Here is a 19,380-nt window from a genome sequence, read left to right on the forward strand (position 1 = left end):
TCTCCCGGGAGGCCTGCAAGCCGTAGCCCATCTAGGGCAGGGGCCAGCCCAGCGGAGCTGCGGCGGCTGGAGATCCAGCTGCGGATGAAGGAATTGGAAGTACAGGACCGAGAGAAGGAACGCCAAGATCGAGAGAGGGACCGCCAGGATCGAGAGAAGGAGCGCCAAGATCGAGAGAGGCAGCGACAGCATGAGCTGGCCATGGCAGAGCGGAGAACCTGCGGGGCCCCGGCTGCGCCAAGAGTGGATGGGCCCCAGGGTCCCGGGGATGCCAGGCGCTTGGAGAGGCTCACGGTGGCCCAATTGAAGGACGTGGGCGACATAGACGGGTTCCTCAGCTCCTTTGAGAGGGCCTGTGGGCTGCAACAGGTCCCCCCAGCTGACTGGCTACAGGAGCTCGTCCCCGCACTGAACCAGGAGGCGGCCGGAGTGCTCAGTCAGCTGGAGGACCTACAGCCCGGGGATTACAACCGAGTCAAGGAGGCCCTGCTGCACAAGTTCGGGCTGACCCCCGAGATGTACAGGAAGAAGTTCCGGGGGGTACAGAAAGGGCCACGGGAAACCTATGTGGACCTGGCCTCCCGCCTGGCGCAATACTGCCGCAAGTGGGTGTCTGGAGTCGGAGCCCAGACCGCAGAGGAGCTGCTCAAGCTGGTCATGATGGAGCAGCTCTATGAAGCGTGCCCACCCAAACTGAGGCTGTGGCTCAAGGACCGGAGACCAGAGAACCCCCAGGAGGCCGGGAGACTGGCGGATGAGTTCATGGAGAGCCGGTCCGGGGGTGAACGGGAGTCCCGGAGAGAAAGAGAATCGCGCAGAGACCGGTTCTCGGCGGAGCAACGGAGAGAGACACCTCCGAGGCGAGCCCCAGGGACCAGGACCAGTCATCGATACCCCAGAAAACCAGCCAGGGCCCGGGCAGAGCCGACCCGAATGGGCCCACAGAACCTAACTTGCCATCGCTGTGGGCAACGAGGCCACAAGAGGGCTCAATGCCCCAGGCGCAAGAACAGGTCCCATGACCTGGGACGTTCCAGGGTTAACTGGCTGGTGCGGGAGGAAGGGCAGGCTGGCCCAGAGGCAGGGGCTGGCCGGCAAACCTCCGCTCGGGGAGAGGGGAAGGATGCTCAGTGCACCTCCCCTGGGAGGTCTGACCCTCGGGAGACAGATTTATCCGTGCACCGGGTGGGGGCGGGGCGACCCCTACGGAGGGACTGCCTCGTACCCCTGGAGGTGGATGGCAGGAAGGTGACGGGTTTCTGGGACACGGGGGCGGAGGTGACGCTGGCCCGGCCCGACATAGTGGCCCCAGACCGTATGCTACCCGACACTCAGCTGACACTGAGGGGCATAGGCGGCACCCCCTTTAAGGTACCCGTAGCCAGGGTGCATCTGAAATGGGAGGCCAAGGAGGGCCCCAAGGAAGTGGGGGTGCACCCGCACTTGCCCACCGACGTGCTAATGGGGAGTGACCTAGAGGAGTGGCCAGACGGACCCCACAGGACGCTGGTCACCACCCGTAGCCAGAGCAAGCGAGGGGCTGGCGGCCCGGAACTCGAGGAGGTTCCCCAACAGGGGGCCCAGGGCCCCGTCCCAGCAGACCTAGAGTTGGACCTAGGCAGTGGGGGGAACCACGGCCCTGTCCCAGCCCCAGCCGCTGAATTCCAGGCGGAGGTGCGAGCGGATCCCTCCTTGCAGGCCCTGAGGGACCGGGCTGACCTGGGCGCCGCTCAACCCCTAGGAGGAGATTGCCAGGAGAAGTTCCGGTGGGAGAGGGGATTTCTGTACCGGGAATGGCTTTCCCCCGGGACGGTAGGCAAGTGGGGGCTCCAGCGGCAGCTGGTGGTTCCCCAAAGGTATCGCCGCAAGCTGCTACACCTGGCCCATGACATCCCGTTCTCGGGACACCAGGGGATCCGGCGCACGCGGCTGAGGCTGCTCCAAAACTTCTATTGGCCGGGGATGTTTGCAGCTGTCCAGCGGTACTGCCGGTCCTGCGACTCCTGCCAACGGGTGGGGAAGGCCCAAGACAGGAAGAAAGCTGCATTGAGACCCTTGCCCATCATAGAGGAGCCTTTCCAGAAGGTGGCGATGGATATTGTGGGGCCCTTCAACAGAGCGACCCGGACAGGGAAGAAATACATCCTGGTGGTGGTGGACTTTGCCACCCGCTACCCCGAGGCCGTGGCCCTGCCCTCCATCGAGGCAGACACGGTGGCAGACGCACTGCTGGCCATTTTCAGCAGGGTGGGGTTTCCCCAGGAGGTTCTCACGGACCAGGGATCCAACTTCATGTCGGCCCTGCTCCGGTGCTTGTGGGAGAAGAGTGGGGTGCAACACACCTGGGCCTCAGCGTATCACCCCCAGACCAACGGGTTGGTGGAGAGGTTCAATGGGACTCTGAAGCAGATGCTACGGACCTTTATGCACAAACACCCGCAGGACTGGGACAAGTACCTACCCCACCTGCTGTTTGCGTACAGGGAGGTGCCCCAGGAGTCCACGGGGTTCTCGCCGTTCGAGCTGTTATATGGGAGGCGAGTGAGGGGCCCCCTGGACTTATTGAAAGACGAGTGGGAGGGGAAGGTCTCCCCGGAGGGTGAGCCGGTCGTGGAATACGTCCTGACATTCCGGGAAAGACTTGCCGAGCTCATGGGCCTGGCCAGAGAGAACCTGAGCAGGGCCCAGAGGAAGCAGAAGGTCTGGTACGACCGCAATGCACGGGCCCGCGCCTACGCTACCGGGGACCAGGTGATGGTCCTGATCCCCGTGCGGAAGAACAAGCTGCAAGCCGCCTGGGATGGCCCCTTCAAGGTGGTTAAGCAGCTGAACGAGGTGAACTACGTGGTGGAGCTGACGGGCCGGACGCGCGGCCAGCGGGTATATCATGTTAACATGATGAAGCCGTACTGGGACAGGGAGAACTTGGTGCTGGCCGTGTGTAAGCCCTGGGAGGAGCAGGGGGAGGATCCCCTGGTGGGCCTGTTCCCTGGGACCGGAGAGGACTCTTCGCTGGAGTCAATTTCCCTCTCGGACCAGCTCACCCCGGCCCAGCAGGCCGAGATCGGGGAGGTGCTGCGCTCCCACCAGCAGCTGTTCTCCAACAAGCCGGGTCTCACCAACCTGGCTGTCCACCGGGTGCAGACGGGCACTCACCCCCCGGTGCGCTGCTCCCCATTCAGGGTCACAGGGAAAACAGCCCAGGACCTGGAGAGAGAGGTCCAGGACATGTTGGCCCTTGGGGTGATCCAGCCATCCTCCAGCCCCTGGGCCTCTCCCGTGGTGCTGGTTCCCAAGAAGGACGGGTCGATCCGGTTCTGCGTGGACTACCGGAAGCTCAACGCCATCACGGTGTCCGACGCCTACCCAATGCCAAGGCCCGACGAGCTCCTGGACAAGCTGGGGGGAGCTCGCTACCTCACCACCCTGGACCTCACCAAGGGCTACTGGCAGGTGCCGCTAGACCAGGAGGCCAGACTGAAATCGGCTTTCATCACGCCACTGGGCCTCTATGAGTTCCTGGTCCTGCCCTTTGGCCTCAAAGGGGCGCCGGCCACCTTCCAGCGCCTGGTGGACCAGCTGCTGCGGGGAATGGAGAACTGTGCCCTAGCGTACATCGATGACATCTGCGTCTTCAGCCAGTCCTGGGAGGACCACGTGGCCCAGGTCAGCCAGGTACTGGATCGGCTGAGGGAGGCTGGGCTGACCGTAAAGGCTGGGAAGTGCAAGGTTGGAATGGCCGAAGTGTCCTACCTGGGCCATAAGGTGGGGAGTGGCTGCTTGAAGCCAGAGCCGGCCAAAGTGGAGGCCATCCGGGACTGGCCTGTGCCCCAGACCAAGAAGCAGGTCCAGGCTTTCATTGGGATGGCGGGGTACTACCGGAGGTTTGTGCCCAACTTCAGCTCCATCGCTGCCCCGATCACGGAGCTGTGCAGGAAGGGGAGGCCAGACAGGGTGGTCTGGACGGAGCGGTGCCAGAGGGCTCTCTGTGCACTGAAGGGAGCCCTGGCCAAGGCCCCAGTGCTGGTAAACCCAGACTTCGACAAGCCCTTTATCGTGTTTACTGACGCCTCGGACACTGGGCGGGGGCGGTGCTGATGCAGGCGGACGAGAAAGGGGAACGTCACCCCATCGTGTACCTGAGCAGGAAGCTGCTGCCCCGGGAGCGGAGCTATGCGACCGTAGAGAGGGAATGCCTGGCCATGGTGTGGGCCCTGCAAAAGCTGCAGCCGTACCTGTTTGGCCGGCGTTTCACGGTGTTCACCGACCACTGCCCCCTGACCTGGCTACACCAGATGAAAGGGACGAACGCCAAGCTGCTGCGGTGGAGCCTGCTCCTGCAGGACTACGACATGGAAGTGATCCACGTCAAGGGGAGCGCCAACATCATCGCCGACGCGCTGTCCCGTAGCGAGGGGCCCGAACTTCCCCAGGTCACGAGCGGAGTGACCCTGCTCAGTTCGCTCTCGGAGGGGGGAGAACTGTGACGTAGTGGGGGTACTTGCTGGGCTGTGGTGACCCCTGCTGTCTGGAGCAAGACCCAGCAGGGAAAGCCTCACTAGGCAGAGGTAAGGCCAAACTGGTTGAACCAGTGGCCAGACACCCCCCATGGAGAGGAACAAAGGAAGGTGGAATGCTGCCCTGGCTTGGGGGGCAGGGCTGGAGGAGGCTGGGTTAGTTCCTCGCTGGAAGGCAGGGTATAAGGAGCTGGGGAGGGGGCTGGGACTCCCCTATCTAAAAGGGGGGGCACTGAGGCCTCTTAGCCCCAGTTCCTGTAACCAGATTACATCTGTGCTGCGCTGTGCTGGAGGAGCAATAAACCACCCTCAATTCCACTGGCTGGTGCAGTCTGTTTGTGCCATTTCGGGGTGCAGGAGACGGGGAACCCCCAACGCGCCGTCACAGTTGTCTAAAGTTTTTTTTTCTCCTTTGCACAGGGATATCCCAATGCCACTAGTCAGCTCAGGAGTGGAGCACGGTAACCTGAGAGAACTTGCTTTGGCTCGGATGAAGGATCTAGGGACACAGGTAAAAGAGAGGCACCTGTATACCTAGGAGGAGCTCCCTGCTGACTCCTGAGCGATTAATTATTGCATTTGAACAGAATGAGAAAATTGGCAAGATGCAAGAAATGTGAACTTAAGAAGCCAGATTTGGTCCTCAACTAAAGGCTTCCTGCAAAGGAAAATATTGGGATTTTGTGCTTTTTTGGTTTATTTTCTGATAGTTAAAAATGCCTCAAAGAGCTGATGTTTTGTTTGATTTCCTCTATTAAAAATTTAGATTTTCCTCTGCAAGAGATAGGATGACCAGAGAACTAGGAAGTTTATGAAATTTCAGCTGCTAAGGAAATTTCTAAAGTGAGAAAGAGAAGATTTTTATACACGCTGTTGGCAATGTTTTTAAAAAATATTCAGTTCAAACACTCAGTAGTCAGAGGTTGAGAATCCTTCTGAGAAACACTTCCAAGAAAAACATGATACGGATATTCCTGTTTTTGAGAATTAAAAAAAAAATTGTAGTTGAGTGGAAAAAAATCTCCTCTATACATAACAAAGCAAAACCGGGGCTCTATCCCAATCTTGTTTTCCTTGATAGGGTACTTTTGAGGAACTGAATCTCTAAACGTTTCTAGTGTGTGGATGACTAGCAGTCTTCATTTCCTGGAGCGGACACCTTGCAGCTGATAGAGGGAGCAATCGAAAAAGTTTGTTCAGATGCCAGTAAATTTTCTTATATCTGCTTTTTGTATAAAATTATAAATAAATTGCTTTTTTAAGGGCCAAGATAGTTGGGACTGAACTCATACAAGAAACCTAGGTATTTTAGTTATGTAGGTCCCTAATTAGATAGAGGGTGCCCAGGCATGTCAGCTGTGCCTTCTTGGCAATTTCAGTTTTCTTTCTTTGTTCTCCCAATGTGAGTAATATTGAGATTACTGATTGGGGCAAAAATTTGGAGGGCACAGTCCTGAAAAATGCTGCACATTCTCAGGATTAGGGCCGTTAAGAGTGGAGGAAATGTCTGTCTCCTGCATGCCATTTGTCTAGTCAGGAATTTGTAAAGCAAAGGAGATTTTGTGCATATGATGTAAAGTAAACCAGATTTAGCCTAGTCATTGTGTCAGAATAAAGCGTGTCAGTTTGTATGGTCATAGCAAAGATTAAATTATTTCAAGGTGTAGAATATAGTCTGAGGTTGATTTTGTGTTAAGGCATTGTAGGGGGTGTTGGGAAGCAGGTGGGGTCGTTTGGATGCCCTGGAAATCAAGTTCCACGTGGGCTTAGGCCTAGCTTTGGATTTTCAGACTGGATGTGTGGGTGGGTTGGTTTTTGGTACTGTAAAAACAGCCCGTCTTTGGAAGTTTTTCTCCTCAAGGCTTCTCTCATAAGATTTGGTTTACATTGGTTACAAGAAGAAATACAAAAAACTTGTGCAAACGGCAATCCAGCTCACTCATATGAAGTTCTGCCTCCTCTTCCCTCTGGCTCCCAAGGAGCTGTAAAGTTCCCTGGCTTTTCTCTGACGCCTTAGATCGTTGGTCCCAAACCTACCATGGTTAGTCCATCCTGTACATCTATGGGACACTTGCTCAGAGAGTGGACTCTGTCTTCTGATATTCAGGTGTATCACATACCTATTTTGCCATTAAAATTAGTTATCCAGATTTACAAATTGCCTGCTCAAGATTATCTCTGGCCCACTAAGATTTTTCCAGTCGTAGATCTCTCGAGTAAAGGACAAGAATCTGACAGACTGGACAGAAGGCAAAAAAAAATTAACAGTGCAACTATTGGAACAATTCGCATGGGGCCATAGTGGATTTAAGATCTGCTCTAGGAATTAAGGGGACCTTCTTTAGCCTGTGTTTATATTAGGGATGTAAAAATCCGTTTAACTGGTTAAGCGGTTAAATGTAGAGTTTAACCAGTTAACAGGTGGAAGTGAGAGCAGATGGGAGGGTTGGACTGGAGAGAACCCCTGCCTGCCACCCCCAGGCCATCGCAAACAGGTGCTGCTCCAGCTGGGCTTGAGTGTCGCTGTCCAGGGCAGGCCCCATGGGGCTGGAGCAGCCTCCTGCCTGCAATGGGCAGGAAGGTGCTCTGTCCCCCACCTGTTAACCGAAAGCACTAAGCAGTTAAACTTTCACATCCCTAGTTTATATAGGCAATCAGATTAGAAGATCTCCATGTTCCCTTCTGGCCTTGGAATCCATGATAATGTTAAGTCTTTCTTGTTCTTTCATTTCTGTTGACTTTTCCCTCCAAGCCGTGCTACTTGCAAATTAAATGATACCTTTTCTCATGAGATATAATGGCTGTTCTGTGAACTGGTTTTTATCAGCATGTTTTTACATTTAGCACGAAGTTCTTTTTCAAAGATACATTAGGAATGGCTCAGCGAGCATTTTTATTTTGAAGTCTGTTTATTCAAATTCTACCCAGTGTAAGATAGGCCGTTTCAACTTAATTTTCAGCCCATGGGGTGGTTGGAAATCTTAATGTATGTGAGCCGCATGTATTCCTCTGGTTTGTCATTTTTCTCTCCCTCTTTACCTAGTGCCGTGATGTGAGGACGAGAGAGGTTGGAATACAGGAGATTCATCATAAAGTGAGACCATATCAGGTGAGACTTGTTGCTTGCCAGAGAGTTTGCTTCAGATGTGTGACTTGCTATGGAACATTTGGTATGAAGGGATTGGGGACTCAAGTGTGTGGCCAATTCTGTGACACGCCTCTGTAGCTGGCTCCAGTTTCACATTCATTTTCACAGCAGAGCTGTGTGGTACTGTTTAAGCAGCCACATTCACATGCTAAGGTTTGTGGAGCACCATGTTCAGTTACCTAGCAATAGCCACCAGAGTTTCAGTATTCCCATTGCAGTAGCAGACTCCCAGTTGACTCAGCTGTCTCCACTACTTGCCCTTGTTCCCTTTTTCCTAGTGAAAAGTATATAGAAAATATATAAAGCACAATATTGGCAAATTGAACAGAGAAAAATTGAATCGTTTGAGATTGTATAGCGTGAGTATCTATCCCCTGGTTTTGTCACTTATACCAGCACTGACAGTGTTACATTATAATGTAGTTGCTCTGTGAAATGAGTAAAAATAATAAAATCAATAAGCTACAATAAAGTGTAATTAGTAGTAGGTGTAAATACCCCTTAGAGGATGAAGCATATATTGTGCCCTTTAGGTTCACAAAAATGGATGCTCACCCTCTTTTGCAAAAAGAAAAACATGCCCACAGAAATTCAATTATATTTTAAGATCACACAGAGACTCAGGAAGACCTGGAAATAAAATGTTTCCTTAGTACTCTCTAGGTCATGCTGGCTCCCAAAATAATGATGGGACTTGTAAAATCCAGTTTATCATCTACCAGTCCACATATGGAATGGCTCTGTCACGTTTCTGTATTTTTAAACATGAATTAATCGTGCCAGACGCAAGCTTTTCTTCTTCCACATTCAGTGCTAGATCAGAGTTACACTTAAGTGCATCATTCACGTTTTCCACTTTACCCAGGTCCACACTACAGGGGAAGGTTGGCTTAAGGCAGGGTTGGGCAATAATTTTTGGCTGGGGCCAGAAGGGGCGGGGCCAGGATGTTTCTGGGCTACCTCATCCACAGACCATGATTGGTCTGGGGTTGGGAGAGCCACTTTGCCCCGTCCCCCCTTTAGGCACCCTTGTTCCTGGCAGGGTGGGAAGAAACTTCACACGCTCCCCCAGGCCAATCAGGGTCTGGGGGCAGGGGGAGCATGCGAAGCCTCTTCCCGCCCTGCGAGGAGCATGTGGCACTTTGAAGTGCTGCATGCTCCTCGCAGGGCCAGGGCAGGAGCGTTGCGTGGTCCTGCCAGGGCGGGAGGAAGTTTCGCGTGCTCCCCCGCCCCCAGGCCCTAATTGGCCTGGGGGCAGGGGAGCGGCAGGACCTCCGGGGGCCAGATTTTGCCCACCCCTGATCTAAGGACAGATTCAAACCTGACCACAATTGTGTTGCTCTGGCTTCAGTGCCATTACATTTGCAAACAGCATGAATTTGGCCCCTACTCTCCACTGTTTTGAAAAGGAAAAGTCTCTTGTCAGCAATATAATCTGGATCTTCTAATTAGTAACATACCACTTCTTTCTTATAGTCTGCCAGTGAAGTGTCTTCTAGTGACCATGACCTCTCATTAATTCTACGCCTTTCATCCATGCAGATTCAAAAACCTTTCATAAATATTTCTGGCTATGCACATATTAGACTGATCTTTCCCACATCCATTTCTCGGCCAGTACAGTGCAGCGCTGTTATCTACAGTAATGTGTACACTGTCTGTTGCTCTGTTCTGTCTGTTTTTAAAAGTTGCCAGAGGATGTGATGAAGACCAGGACTTCAACAGGGTTCAGAAGAGAGCTAGATAGATTCATGGAGGTTAGGTCCAGCAATGGCTATTAGCCAGGATGAGTAGGAATGGTGTCCCTAGCCTCTGCTTGTCTGGAAATGGATGACGGGAGGGATCATGTGATGATTCCCTGTTGTGTTCCCTCACTCTGGGGCATCTGGCATTGGCCACTGTTGGCAGGCAGGATACTGGGCTAGATGGACCTTTGGTCTGACCCAGTATGGCCAGTCTTATGTTCTTAAGCAAAGGGCATTGGGGTGGGGTTCCCTCTGAGCTCTTTCCCACTCATCACCTTTCTGGTAACAGGCTCCACAGAAATGAATGCACTATTTCAAGACTTGATCGCACAAAGAGCCAAGAGATTGTTACCTCTCCGCTTCATGAGAACAATATGCCTTTGGGTATACTATTCAAAATTAAATTGGCCTTTAATTTGCTACACCAATTAAGGTTCACTTCACCTAGCACTGAGATGAAGCTGAGAAAAAAATCAAATAGATTTTTGTATGCGTGCAGAATTCTCCAAGGTTTCTACCTACTATCATATAGCACAATACAATAAGGTGGGCCCAAACTCCTATCATGAAAATGAAGATTAATTCAAAATGGATGCTACATACTGATACTCGTGGGTTGTGCTGTCCAGGGCAGCCCATGAGAAGGAAATGGGGGGGAGGGATAGCTCAGTGGTTTGAGCTTTGGCCTGCTAAACCCAGGGTTGTGAGTTCAATCCTTGAGGAGGGAATTTGGGGCAAAAATCTGTCAGGGATGGTACTTGGTCCTGCTGTGAAGGCAGAGGACTGGACTCAATGATCTTTCAAGGTTCCTTCCAGTTCTAGAAGATAGGCAATCTCCATTCATATTCATCAGGCAGGTAGAACATCCTCAAAGAAGAACTGAAGGTTGATTCAACAATCCTATTGTTATTTATATAGCACCAACAAACAAACGATATGATCCAGGTTTTTACTCCTCTTGTAAATTTTTTAAAGGCCCAGCTCCTGCACTGAGCTGCCTGGAGGAAAAATTGATCCTCATTGTTAGATTGAGCCTAAATTAAAGACCCATTCTTTAAGCAAGTTTTATTAAATCACCCAAAAGGTTTAAAATTGTTTGGAACTTTATAAACTTTTATAATCTTAAGTGGTTTTAGTGAACAGATTTAATTACATTAGATCTAAGATAATCTGCTCCATCATTAAAGAAATAGTTAATTTTTAAAGGCAAGGGAAATATCACTGCATGTCATCAGACCAAATTATCAAATGCCAACTTCCTAAATTGTCAGTTGAGAAACTTGGTGCTTTCTCCCACACAGCCCCTCTGTGTGTGTGTGGCACTTAGAAATGCCACATGCTCCTGGCAGAGCAGTAGGAGGCTTTGCACACTTCCCCGCCCACAGGCCAATCAGGGCCTAGGGCAGCACACAAAGTTTCCCCCGCCCTGTGAGGAACACACAACACTTAGAAGTGCCATGCGCTCCTTGCTGGGCTGGAGAAGGCTTTGCATGCTCCCCCGCCCCCAGGCCCTGATTGGCCTGGCATTGGGGGATTATGGGAAGTCTCCTCCCACCAGGAGCGTGCCTAGGGGGAACCTGGACGGGGCAGAGGGGCTCCCCCATCCCCAGACCAATCACGGTCTGCAGGTGGGGAAGCCCGGAAGCATCCTGGCCCCACCCCTTTTTTTGAGGCCCCATTCCTTCCGATGTGGCCCCCAGAAAAAAATGATTGCCCACCCCTGCCTTAGATGTTTGAGACCTCTGGTTGGAGATGGGGAGCTGCTAGTTGTGATGCTTTTGGAGCAGCAGTGGAGTGGAGGATACAGTCTTCCATATCTGCCTTATACAACCCCTGGCTACTCTGTTGATTGGCACTTTCTAAATACCTTGTGGGTAAAAGTGTACAGGGCTAAAGAGTAATGGTGTCATTTCCACAAATGTATTTTTCATTGAAGTATGACACAATTTGTCTTCAGATAAATGCTATCATAGGTCCCTCAGCTCTTATCTACTGATGCTAAAATCCATCTAGGATGAAACTGGGCTTTAAGAAAGCACTTCGCACTTCTTCTGACCTTTTAACAGTGTGTAGATCCATGAAATTGGGTTTGGTCTATTCACCGTGTCCCTCAATTATTTGTAACAGGATTTTCTTTGCCTCCCCTCCCTGCTTTTTTCTCTTTGAAAAGGTTGAGTTAGTTCGAAGAGACTACGTGGCAAATGGTGGCTGGGAGACTTTTCTGTCCTATGAAGATCCAGAACAGGATATTCTGGTTGGCCTTCTGCGTTTGCGGAAGTGTTCAGGGGAGTCATTCAGGCCTGAGTTGAAGGGAGGCGTTTCGATCGTTAGAGAACTGCATGTGTACGGTAGCGTGGTCCCAGTGAGCAGTCGTGACCCTTCCAAATTTCAGCATCAGGTATCTTAAGTAACTTTCCTTGTCATCTTATGTACGCAACCTTTTTTCTGTTAGAAAGATTAAGAAAACTTTGTGATGATCTTGATGAGACTAGCCCGTAAGCTACTTTAGTGAATAATTGGCTGTGACAGAAGCAGAATTGAATTTGGTACCCATCTTGTATTAGTAGAATAAGTTCCTGCTGCCAGTGAGCTTTCACTAATGCTGTTGAGTACTTGCAGTTATGCCAGTCGCATGGTTGACAGCATCGGGTGTACGCTTTATCTGTGTTGCTACACGTCCATGTGATACAGACTCATGAATGCTGACACTAGTTCAGCCATTAGGTACTGAACACCCATCCTTCTTATACTCTCTCTGAGAGCTGAGGGGGATCAATTCATCTCTAACACACAGCTGCAGGAATTGCACTCACATTTTGTTTCTGTATACCTGCTAGGTGTGAGAAGTGGGGCTGAAGTGAAGTTGAAGGGCATATGATTCAGTCCTAAAAACATGAACTGCATACAAAGTATTTTAAAGAATATAAAAATCTTCAGCTTAACATTTTCTCCCAATGAAAGATTGTATGTACCAGGGAGGGCCCTTTTCTATTCAGAGGTGGGCAGAACAGTTTCTGCTTAACATCTTGAGGTCCGGTGGCTCGAAGCGTCACCACAGTGCGCATTAGTGCGTCATATGCCATGAAATCTCAATTTCTAGTCTATTTTAATTTGTTTGCATTTGGCTTGATTCAATTGATTTTTCTTTCGCTTTGCTTTTTTCTTATGATGACCACTTTTTCTACCCTAGGTTTTGAAATGTTAATTATTCTATAGTTGACGAGTTCATTATTTTTATGCCTGCCTCCAGAATGCTCCAGGTCATCACTGTCAAACAAAGTGTTGCATCCTAATGCATTTACACAGGGAAAGATTATTAAATAAAAGGAAGTTAATTTAAAACATCAGCCCTGAGGCTTTCTAGTGCAAAGAATAAATTGATTACTTTTTTCTTTTTTACGCTTGATCTAAAGGCTCAAATTTACCAGCATAAGATCAAATTCATACACTTCAACAATAAGCTGGAAGATGTTATAGGTAGCAGAGGGATGAGGCATGTAATTTTCATTAGAAAGTCAGTGGAAGGAAGTAGTGTGAGAAAGCAAGTGAAGTGTATTTGCTTTTTACCTAGATCTTACTATATATTTTAGAAATGTGTGTCTGACCGTCCATCTGTCTATGAGTCCGTTCAAGTGTAAGCTAGGACCACCGAATTTGTTATATCATAACGTAAAGCAAGGTTGGGGGTTGGTTGTGCCAGGACAAAGGGATGTGCCTGGAATTTGATTGTTTCTCATAAAATGGAAAGGGAGGGATCTGGCAGGAGGGACCAGTATATTGCATAATGACCACAGCAAGGGGCCAGAGCTGGAACTGGGATGGCTATAATCCCATTGAGCCGACATGGGTGGAGAAAGGGACAACTATCTACTGTATATTTCAGACAATTTGTGTGTCTGTCTCTGGTCTCCAGTTGGGGGACATACACCCATTCTGCCGGTTCTCTTTGAGTGTTTCAAGGGTAGGGAATCTTTTTTGAGTCAGGGGCTGCTGACTCACAAAAAAATCAGTTGGGGGCCACACACAATTGAGAAGCAGGAAGAAACCTCTCGCTATGGTCCCGGATTGAGAGAGACACTCTCCACATTCCCCTAGCACACCAGAGCCTACGAGGGCCCAGCCTAGTAGGTGGAGAGGTCTAAGTTGGATGTTAGGAAAAACTATTTCACTAGGAGGGTGGTGAAGTACTGGGATGGGTTCCCTAGGGAGGGGGTGGAATCTCCATCCCTAGAGGTTTTTAAGTCTCGGCTTGACAAAGCCCTGACTGGGATGATTGAGTTGGGGTTAGAATCATAGAATCATAGGACTGGAAGGGACCTCGAGAGGTCATCGAGTCCAGCCCCCCGCCCTCAAGGCAGGACCAAACTCCGTCTACACCATCCCTGACAGATGTCTATCTAACCTGTTCTTAAATATCTCCAGAGAGGGAGATTCCACCACCTCCCTTGGCAGTTTATTCCAATGTTTGACCACCCTGACAGTTAGGAATTTTTTCTTAATGTCCAATCTAAACCTCCCCTGCTGCACTTTAAGCCCATTACTCCTTGTCCTGTCCTCAGAAACCAAGAGGAACAAATTTTCTCCTTCCTCCTTGTGACACCCTTTTAGATATTTGAAAACCGCTATCATGTCCCCCCTTAATCTTCTTTTTTCCAAACTAAACAAGCCCAGTTTATGAAGCCTGGCTTCATAGGTCATGTTCTCTAGACCTTTAATCATTCTTGTCGCTCTTCTCTGTACCCTTTCCAATTTCTCCACATCTTTCTTGAAATGTGGCGCCCAGAACTGGACACAGTACTCCAGCTGAGGCCTAACTAGTGCAGAGTAGAGCGGCAGAATGACTTCACGAGTTTTGCTTACAACACACCTGTTGATACAACCTAGAATCATGTTTGCTTTTTTTGCAACAGCATCACACTGTTGACTGATATTCAACCTGTGGTCCACTATGACCCCTAGATCCCTTTCCGCCATGCTCCTTCCTAGACAGTCGCTTCCCATCTTGTATGTATGGAACTGATTGTTCCTTCCTAAGTGGAGCACTTTGCATTTCTCTTTATTAAACCTCATCCTGTTTACCTCAGACCATTTCTCTAACTTGCTAAGGTCATTTTGAATTATGTCCCTATCCTCCAAAGAAGTTGCAACCCCACCCAGTTTGGTATCATCTGCAAACTTAATAAGCGTACTCTCTATCCCAATATCTACATCATTGATGAAGATATTGAACAGTACGGGTCCCAAAACAGACCCTTGCGGAACTCCACTTGTTATCCCTTTCCAGCAGGATTTAGCACCGTTAACAACAACTCTCTGAGTACGGTTATCCAGCCAATTATGCACCAGTTATGTAGGGTTGGTCCTGCTTTGGGCAGGGGGCTGGACTCGATGACTCCTGAGGTCTCTTCCTGCCCTGTGGGTCTATGATTCTATGACTTTGTGCGCTCTAGCCCTCAGGGTGTAGCAGGGGGACTGGAGCACTAGCACAGGCTCCCCAATGCTAGAGGGGAGGGGCTGAGTCTTGGGGGCAGATCCAGGCGAGCTGAGGGCCACACCCAGCCCTGAGATTCCCCACACCTGTCTTAAATGTTGACCTTGCTGTATTTTTTTTTCTTTTGAACAATCTTTATATTTTTCTATCTCTCTCATTTCTTCCTTTCTAGGGATTTGGTATGTTGCTAATGGAGGAAGCAGAAAGGATAGCCAAAGAAGAGCATGGATCATGGAAAATTGCAGTCATTTCAGGTATCTTTGCTTAATTCTTCTTCCAAACTTAATCTACAAACAAATTAAATAGCAAAATCTTTTTTAATGCAGAGTTAAGATTGCCTAGTGATAGCTTGCGCCTTTCCAGAATGTTGAATTCAGCATAACTCAAATGTGTGAAAACTAGGAATGCCTGCGTAACCTTAACTCTGCCCCTGGATCCGGCAATAACCACTGCAAATTATATACATACACTCCAACTGTAATAGATGTAACTATTGAATTGTGGAGGAATAAAAGGGAGCAACTTGGAAGAGATATAATTATGACAGGAGCGGGTGTGTTATCAAGGGAAAGAGTCTCATATGTACCTTGAGGTTCCAGTCTGCCTCATTCAATACAGAATGGAGATTGTGTCAGCAGCTGGGCATTGGAATCTCCTTGCTAGAAGTATAGTCAGTAGTGAGGTGGAAAGGAAAAGTGTAGATGTAAGTGGTACTCCGTGTGCACGTGTGAAGGTCTTGGAAAAAGGCTATGAAGTGGCTGTAAAATTTTACAAGTGTGGTATTCTCTTCGGGGGGGAAGGGTCAGTGCTTGAGCATAGGTCCATTGTAGGTATTTCCAGTCTAGTTGAGTGAAAAAGCAAAGTGATAATGTGTGTTATGAGCATAATGAGGCATTGCTCAAAGAGGGTATAGTCAAAGTTGCACGGGCATTTATCTTAATTGTGTAGTTCCTGGCTTTCAGCAGTTTGAGTTTGCTGAAGTTGAAAGTTTGGAAGGACACAAGCATCGCCAGGTAACCTTTATTCTGCATTAACAAAACTTTTTGCCATTTAATTGCCTACTTTTTTTAAGCAGAAAGAGAAATGTTTGTTGGCTGGAATTAGCTGGGAAACTGAAACATGGAGAGATTAAGTGACTTGCCCAAGGTCACTTAGTAGGCTAGTGGCACAGCTAGGAAAAGTCCCAGCCCAGTGGTCTTTTTGCCATGTGATTCCTCAGTGCCTCTCCTATACCTTTTTTGTTATAGTAGAATGGGCATAATGGTCACGCTTTGAAATGTTTGTTATGGGTATGCACTAGTGTTGTGCTTGTGCCAATCCCCAGATAGTAAAGAGATAAGGTGGGTGAGATAATACCTTTTATTGGGCCAACTTCTTTTGGTGAGAGAGACAAGCTTTTGGGCAATGTGTATTTTTTCAGGACAAGTGAAAGCAGTCTCATCCATGTACACATATCACAGGTCGCAGTTTCCTAGGCCTGGTCTGCGCTTTTTTTTTAGGCCAGCATAGCTACCGTGCTCAGAGGTGTGAAAAGTCCATCCCCCCTTGCACCGTAACGGTGCTAGCCTAGCCCCAGTGGATGCAGCAAGAGGAATGGAAGAATGCTGCTATCGCTCTGCATGGCTTGTGCTTATGGGTGTTCCTGCAGAGACGGGGGAAAAAGCCTTCCAGCAGGGCAGGCGGCTTCTGTGCTATGGGGTTATGTCAGCGTAGCTACGGCATTGTAGCTGTGCGTTACAGTTTGCATAGTGTAGGCTGGCCCAAGCTGCACACTGAGCTGGGGGCCCCTCACTTCCACGGCCTAATCCCTGCTTGGACTCTTGCCCCCTCAGCCAGGCTTTTCCAGCCATGCTCCAGGTCCACCTTGTCTGCCCATCATCCAAACCAGGCCACACCCCCGTGCACCCTGGCCAACCTTCCCTCCTCTCCAGGCAGTGATGTGTATCTTGTCTGAAACCCAGGGAATGAATAGTGGTTTAAATGTGTGATGTCTTCATTCTGCAAACCCAGATCTCAGCGCACACGGAGAGGCAGGTCGAAGGGCTCAGACCCATGGAGAGGTGATGGGCTTCCCTTAGATCAGAGGTGGGGAACCTTTCTTGGCTCGGGGGCCACTGACCCACAGAAAAATCAGTTGGAGGCCACACACAGTTGAGAAGCCAAAATACAAAACAAACCCTCACTGATGTGGCCTCTGACTGAGGAGAAACACTCCCCACAGACCCCTCATACCTCAGAGCCTAGGGGGACCCAGGCTAGTAGATTTTATGTGCTCCAGCCCTGTGGTAGGGGGGTTGGAGCACCAGTGTGGGCTCCCCTGCATTGGAGGAGTCCCCGGAGCCTGAGGGTTCCATACCCCTGCCCTAGATCCAAGTGCACACACAGAAAGAGAGAAATTGGGGCTAACAGGCCCCCTTCCTCTACTACCCTCGCATCCTCAAACCCCTCCAGTCTCCCAATCCCTACTTCCTTCCCTTTTCCTTAGCCCTGATCCCCTCTTCTTTGCCTATTCCCTTGTCACTCTCTGCATACCTTGCCTCAGGTACTATAGGGTTTGTATATTTTGCTTATTAAATCTTCAAAGGCAGAGCTCTTTCAGTACTGTAAATCATAATTATACCACAGCATTAGTCCTGGATTGTACTTTGGCTCATCCTAAGTGTCTCTGTTTAGTTGCCTTTTATTGCAGGCAATCAGTGACAGGTACCTCAGACATCAGTGATTCAGTTCTTCAGCATTTCCATATTTTGATGCATTAGTTTGGAGATTTTTTTCCTCCTACAAGCAATGAGTAAATTTGATATTTCTAAAAACGATGGAACAGCAGCGCAGGCAGCTCTCCAGAGAGCCTTTTAGCAAAGCATCTCATTCCTGACCAGCCCAACTTCTCTTAAATTGTAGTCCTGGGACTCTCTTAAGTGCACGCTGGAAGCTGTCAGTCTCCGAACCAGACTGTGAATTAGCATCTAATCTGGACCAGGATGGGAGAGACCATCCAAATTCTGTGTTACTTCTGTTCTGACCAGAAGGCTAATTACACACTGAAGTTTTAAGCCGTGATGTGTTTTAGATCACTATTGAGTGTGTCATGGATCTTTTTTCTGATATGTAGCCTAGTTCCCCCTTCCCCTCTTCTATCCCTCCTGCCCCCCACCCCCCATTGCATTTTGTTCCTTACAACTGAGTTTAGTGCTGGTAAAATGCACCATGTTTACTTTAGGAAAGCTCTGAGGTAGGCATGTGAATGACTAGTTGACTGTCCGATAAGCAAATGCACACTAGTCAACAGGTCGCTTCCCCCCCTCTTGCTTCCTCTCAGAAAGAGGCAGCATGGGTGGGGGGGGGGGGGAAGAAGGGGTGCTTCAAAGCGGCACCGCCACTTTGAAATTCCCCATGCAGCCCAGGGTCAACTGGGGACTACTTGGTTGACCCTGGGTTCCATGCAGCGCTGCTGCTTTGAAACACCATGGGGAGCATGAGGCCAGCTGGGGACTGCTTTCTTTCCCCACTGGCTCCATATTCCCCACAGCGCTTTCGCCTTTGAAGTGTAACAGCCCTGGGACTGTTGCTACACTTTAAAGGTGGCAGCGCCCGTATCGACTAATTGAATAGTCGATGCAGATTGCATTGACTATTCAATTAGCCCATTAATCTAAATTTAACATCCTTACTCTGAGTCCTCTGTTCGTACCTGCATCATGTACTGCAAAGGTAATGGTAGTGTCAGTTGCCCTACCTTGGCCTTGTGCCTTCGCCTTGCCCCAGAGGAATCATCTGCAGAAGTGGAAGCAGAACTTAATCTCCATGGGCCATTCAATCTTTGTACCTTCCATGGAGACTACGAATAAGGACTATTGTTATTACCACTCCTAATGGTGGTTTTGTGAGTCTACGTATCTGGTCTGTAGGAGTAAGACTGAGATGCCCAATTCATTAAACATAGGACGCTGAACAGTCATCGGAGCGTAATGAGTGTCAGTCACTTAATACCAATCCTAAAATGGATTTGAACCAGTAAGCTACAGATGAATGACTCCATATTCTATAATCACTCTGAATCCTTGAAGATTTGCTTTACGCTACTCTTCAGAAAAAGGAGCTTAAGGAAAAGCCGTTGTAGACAAAATGTAAAACCATAGGGAGGGGAGAAGAAAAGAATCCCGGGAATTTGTTGGGGGCACAATCAGGGGTTAAGGCAAGAAAGTTTGGGGGACCAATCAAGCAAAGTGTTTGGAAAATGAACCAAAAAAACTGCACCACTCACCAGACAGCCATGCTGAGAAACATTTTCAGAGGCAGCTCGCAACTGAAAGCTTCTCTCTAGACAGTAGTCCACATTTTGTCACACATGCTGGCAGCGTAACACTGCAAGGTGGTGGATAATTTTGCAGCTGAGTTGTGTGTACCTGGACTTGTTTCAAAATACATTTTTAAAATGAGTAACGTATGATTAATCTTCTCTACTGCCGAAGTGAATCC

At 49.3% G+C, this 19,380-nt stretch overlaps 1 protein-coding gene across 1 annotated transcript in view; it reads left to right on the forward strand.

Annotated features, from left to right (window-relative positions):
* ELP3 (elongator acetyltransferase complex subunit 3) overlaps positions 1 to 19,380 on the forward strand; it is a 157,034-nt gene that overhangs the window by 104,958 nt on the left and 32,696 nt on the right. The window contains exons 11-14 of the mRNA XM_075923284.1: positions 4,938 to 5,028; positions 7,561 to 7,626; positions 11,581 to 11,808; positions 15,074 to 15,155. Coding sequence (XP_075779399.1) covers positions 4,938 to 5,028; positions 7,561 to 7,626; positions 11,581 to 11,808; positions 15,074 to 15,155 — 467 coding nt within the window. The remainder of the gene's footprint in view (positions 1 to 4,937; positions 5,029 to 7,560; positions 7,627 to 11,580; positions 11,809 to 15,073; positions 15,156 to 19,380) is intronic.

Source organism: Pelodiscus sinensis, chromosome 3, assembly GCF_049634645.1.
Source record: "Pelodiscus sinensis isolate JC-2024 chromosome 3, ASM4963464v1, whole genome shotgun sequence".
In the NCBI taxonomy this organism is placed as follows: Eukaryota; Metazoa; Chordata; order Testudines; family Trionychidae; genus Pelodiscus; species Pelodiscus sinensis.